General features: G+C 46.4%; 1 protein-coding gene across 1 annotated transcript; it reads left to right on the forward strand.

Moving 5' to 3' along the window:
• The first annotated feature begins 497 nt into the window (after positions 1–497).
• On the forward strand, positions 498–5,168 carry LOC142578046 (U-scoloptoxin(01)-Cw1a-like). Its single transcript, XM_075687464.1, has 4 exons — positions 498–510; positions 1,806–1,837; positions 3,159–3,184; positions 4,765–5,168. The coding sequence occupies exons 2-4, from the start codon at positions 1,810–1,812 to the stop codon at positions 5,149–5,151; spliced, it is 441 nt and encodes a 146-aa protein (XP_075543579.1). The 5' UTR covers positions 498–510; positions 1,806–1,809; the 3' UTR covers positions 5,152–5,168.
• The last annotated feature ends 236 nt before the right edge of the window (positions 5,169–5,404 follow it).

The following is a 5,404-nucleotide window of genomic DNA, read 5'->3' on the forward strand; positions in this document are numbered from 1 at the left end:
AAGAAAGAAAAAAGAAGATACGATTTGTTGCCACCACGCTTTGCAGGCGTACACGTCTCGATACATGTAATAAAGTAGTAGCGCGCGAAGTAATGCGGCACGCCACGGTATAATTGCCGAAGAGTGTGTCGGCAACAATGAGATGCTACGTGAGAGTTTTTCTTTATTTCCGTGAGGCTGCTTTCGCAATCGCTCTCTTTGGACCAAGAATTTGTCCTCTTGCGCGTCTTAACTTTGACTTGCTGCCTTTCGTACGACCCTCGCATATTCTTGATCGGTCAGTTGGCATGTGTGGCACACGGATTCTCGCATATCGTGCACTGCAGGAAGATGCCGCGGAAAGAAGGTAGACGGGCTGGACGAGGATAACGGCTTCAAAATGATACCACAGACTGGATGTTAAAAAAGAAAGAAAGAGTGCAGAGAAGGAGAGGGTGAACTGACAGTTATAAGTAGCAATCGCACACTTGGGACTCCGTTGTCGAGTTCTTTCGGAAACGCGATCATCAGGTGAGTCGTCCGCTGAAGTGGGATTTCAACAACAGCCTGTGCCCGCGGAACCCCCTTGAAAGAGAAACGAAAGTGCACGCGCTGTTCTGAGGACGTCATCTTGGAATACAATTGTCGTTCGTCGTTGTAAACTTCAAACACCACTGCTTCATCGGGTAGCGATGGAGCTGTTCGGTTTTTTGGGCGCACATGAACGGACATCAAGGTCGCTTTTCCCAAATCGCTAACCACGCAGTCGTCAGCACGTGTTGTCGGAATTCTTGCATAATTTGGGTATTGTGGGCCCATGGAAGCATAAATGAATTCTGCGGTAAAAACACTGCATGAAATAGCATTAATAAGCGCCCATATATTGTCCACGAACCTGGCCCTGATTTTTTGTCGACTATGCTTGTCCAAAGACTGGATACTTTTATTTCCAGAGCAGCAATTTCCATTGCTTAGCCTCAAAGATTAGGCTGAAGCTGCCCTTGCAATTGGCTTATTTGAACATAGGTCAATCATTTTGTAGGCAACATATGTTGAACATCTCGTAAGAATTATTTTACATACGACTATCTTCATTTTTATCATATGTCCCGCATGTTTCGCGTCGATGGCAAAAGCAGGAGCCTGGTATACTACGAGGAAATGCAGAACAGCAAAAAGAAAGCAGGAAACGAGAAATATCATTAAAAAGGCAACCCTGACAGTGTAACCAAATAGTAAAATCCAGCTGCCGAGGGTTTTTTGACTCGTAGATATAGCCCAGCTGTAGCACAAACGTCAGTCGCCTCATTCGATTCTAGCTTCATTCAATCATTATGTCCCGCGCCGCTGACTGAATTCGCCAGCTGGTCGAACACCTCTGCCGCTACTGATGGCATATCCTACCAATTTCAAACGTCACCGCCGTCTTTTTAACTGTTAGTGAGCCATGCTGTGGCACAGCCACGGCACTAACCGCAAAGGTACGATTTTTTTTCCGCCTGCATAAACTTTTGGCCAACGATCATTTTACTTAAGAAACTGGGAGTGTCCACAGTTTTTTCGCAAGTTGTCTCGATCTATGCCTACCTAACTCCGCATCATGACAGTCAGGTTTCCATGTGGTATACAAGAAAACCTCGCCTGACTTGTAATTTCCAGTATATGCGCTTGTTTGCAGGCTCTCGAGCCAGCTATTCTTTTAAATCCTATGTTATGTTATTACCGGTGTGCTTGGTCACTTCAGAAAGTGTATGAAGGAAGCGAAAGTGAGTATTCCTGATCAATGGTGTGCTTATTCTTTTTTTTTTCACGTTGCGTCGAACCAGCATCATGAAGGCTGCCGCTGTCCTCCTTCTGGGTAAGTTTCATTATACTCTTCAGTATACAGCCTTAAGAAGGTATAAAAGCGATAACATCGCTGATCGAGCTGATCGCGGAAGTCTTGGTTTCTCGAGACGAATACATCTCCGAAGACGGGCAAAAATGAATTAAAGCTACGGCAAGCGGGAGCGCAATCGAGGCGTTGCACACTGCCCAACATGAGCAGTATAATTCGATAGCGTTCTGACAGCTGAAATGTTCTGCCTTGCACCGAACAAATCTTCAGCTGACTGGAAGACCCGTTACTGCAATCTCAATTGAGGCATGGCATAACTGCGCGCTGCGAGCATAGGCGGTCATGCAGTCCCAGCCCGCCAATATTTGATATAGTCCTGGGCATACTTTTCTAACGCACGGGATACCCTTGCGCTTAGGTGTGTGGTTGCACCGGTCTACCGTGGACTCTGGTTCGAGACAAAGTTTTGTCGCGCATCCGGTGGTCACTGCTCGTGCTTCTGACTATTCATTTGGCCCTCACTGCTAGCTATCATCAGAGGTCACCCTACGTAAAGCGAGAATACGCAGTCGAAAAGAAGCGAGATGACGACGTCGCTAATTGACTCTCGTGACCTATCGATGACTACAGCGTGTGTCACCGACGTTGTCAATACAGCATGAGTCACGCTTGCCAGCCATGTAAGCGCCGCTTACAGACGAGCAAATTTTCTTGACGCAGAGTCCGTCCCAAGACAGTGAAAAGTTTTACCAAACTTCCATTTAGGTTTCAGTTAGGTGAAGGTTGTTTCACTGCTTCGTTGTCTACTGGCATGTGTTGTCACTGAAATATGGAGCAATAATTCGATTTGACCGCAATAGATATATATCAGTATGTAGTATGCAATGTAACTGTATACACTCTAAGAACAGTTTGCACCCTTTGGCGTGCCCCTTCTGCCACACAACAATAATCGTCATCTGCCTTGATGCGTTTCCTTTCTTTAACGCTGCGAGCCCGGAACTTCCCAGTACTAACTGCACGCGCGTTATCAGCATAGAATTGTTTACACCCTTTGGAGTGTCCCTTCTGATAACGCGCGTGCCGTTCGTTACTGGAAAATTCCGGGATCGCAGCGTTAAAGAAAGGAAACGCATCACGGCAGATGACGATTATCGTTGTGTGGCAGAAGGGGCACGCCAAAGGGTGTAAACTGTTCTTAGAGTGTAGAGTGTATAAAAAACCAGTGGAGAATGTATTTCGCAATGTGCGTGCTGACGAATTCCAGCTGTTTATGACATTTCTTTTTTCTCGTGGTTCCTGAGTAACACAATAAGTAAATTTTAACTCATTATCTTTCCAGCCGCTCTGGTCGCTGCCGTTCCACGGGTACGTGCTGTTCATATTATTATCTGGTGTTTGAAGATGCGAGTGTGTTTAAGCAATGCCGCAATCAGTTCATGTCGTTGCTATCAATATGTTATGTACATACGCAGATCCACACCAGAAGATCCAAATTTTGCGTACACACATCGGGAAAATTCGAAAGGGCAGAATTTTAATGCTGGCAAATGATGACACTTTAATGCTGCATTCATTTACTGTTCATCACATATCAAGCGAACAATCATTATTCTGTTGCATGCATAAAAGAAGAAAGCGAACTTTGAAGATAAACTAGCGCTGCCGTACATCGAGCATAAATGAAACCGGTTATTCTCGCCAGCTTGGCTGTTCAACACCATTGCAAGTCTTGTGTCTTTAGCTATTTGCTGAAAACGTGTTACAGCAAGCCGACGAGAACTCCCTCGGGAAGGCAGAACTAAGAAACCATGCAAGAAACTGCATTTGCAATAAAAGAACCCTTGCAAGGTTTTAAGGCCATCTACAGCCATACAAAAAACGCACCATTCTCCTCCACCCATCTCTGTGACGCTCAGTAGCACGGTGGTGAAAGCGGTTCAAGGGCAACGTTTTTCTTATATACGGAGTTCCGTTTGTCGTAAAATGCATGCATTATCCATTAATAATAATGGAAGCAACATTGCAAGTACAGAGGCTGAAGTGCCGAATTCCCGAATATCTTTCTTCGACAGTGCTTTTTGCCACTGCGCAGCCGTATTCGCTAATATGTCGAGAATCCTAACCGGGCAGAAATTTAAGCTCATGCACAACTTGAAAAGGAGACGTGCACAAACGCTCGACTTTAAGTTTTTAAAGTGGGATGCCTACCATAAAATGTAAAATAATATATCTTTCTGCTGCCGTGCAGGAGCCAAAACATCTCTCAATTTTTTTTTATTCTTTTGGTCCGTGTCCAGTTTTGAACTACTTATCATGACTCCTCCCGACCAGACGTGTTCCTGTAAAACCCCTGTCTTCAAACTCTAAATTTTGCCACATTTAGCAACGCTTTTGCGCAGGCCAGTGTTTAGGCGTACCATGCTTGAGTCAGGAACTCGGTGATAGCGGGCAAAGCGCACATTTGTGTCACTTCGCAGTACACACAAGAAGTGACGTTGCTCCTGTCAGATGAAAGAGCTCAGTTCTTTCTTTTCGCAACTCACGTTTCTTCATGGTGTATACATTGTAGCCCACTGAATCCGTAAGGCATCCCTCCAATTACAAGGTACAGAGTATTCCTTGCAACCTCCATTTCAATGTTATAGTGCCCTAATTGAAGCCACGAATATATAATCATGATTGCGTTGGATTCTAAAAATATATAGCCCTAGCCGTCCTTGCCTCTAAACAGCAACATGGGACGCCAATGGAATTGCGGCGTGAATAACTCGGTAAAAGTTCACGAAGGTACGAAAGAAAAATGGAAACATGTATCGTTAGATTCAGATTGCAGACAATCTCGCCAATTCAGGTCAAACGATATGGGTCGCGTGAACGTCAAGAAATGGACATCACCTGCAACCAAAGTAAGATGTCAATACGCTGTGCTCCCCTCTGGAACGCAGGCTCGCCGCCAGGCGGCCCCCCTTCCTGACGGCATCGAGCTGCTGCTGGGCCGCGCCCTGCAGTCGTCCTTCCAGTGCACGCGTGACGGCTACTACGCCGACCTGGAGACCAACTGCCAGGTGTTCCACGTGTGCCGCGGCGTGACTAAGGAGAACGGCAACGTGGAGTTCGAGCACCACGCCTTCGCCTGCGGCAACCAGACCGTCTTCAACCAGGCCTCCTTCACCTGCGCCTTCCTCGACGAGTCCATCCCGTGCAACAGCGCCAAGGACTTCTACTACCTCAACGAGCGCCTCTTCCAGGACAAGGACACCCCCATCCTCGGAGACGACGACGCCCAGAAGGCCGCCGAATTCTACCCGGCCCGCGCTGCTGCCAAGGCTTAAACAACGGCATGTGCAAAGGAGTGCGTGACGAATGAATGTGAGTGCGTGTACAAAGAACGTATTAAATAGTATCGACCAGTATAACTTCTTTGGAGTGACCTCTTTCTTTTTTCAGTAGAAGTGTAAGCCAACACGATGGTGTTCGTCCAGCTTTCCGTTTAGTAAGACAATCTAACCGCTGCTATAGTGATCGGTTCATCGACGTCGGTGAACAATGAACGAACATGAACATCGCCTAAATAGTAGTATGCTT

The sequence above is a fragment of the Dermacentor variabilis genome, chromosome 4 (genome assembly GCF_050947875.1).
Source record: "Dermacentor variabilis isolate Ectoservices chromosome 4, ASM5094787v1, whole genome shotgun sequence".
Lineage (NCBI taxonomy): Eukaryota > Metazoa > Arthropoda > Arachnida > Ixodida > Ixodidae > Dermacentor > Dermacentor variabilis.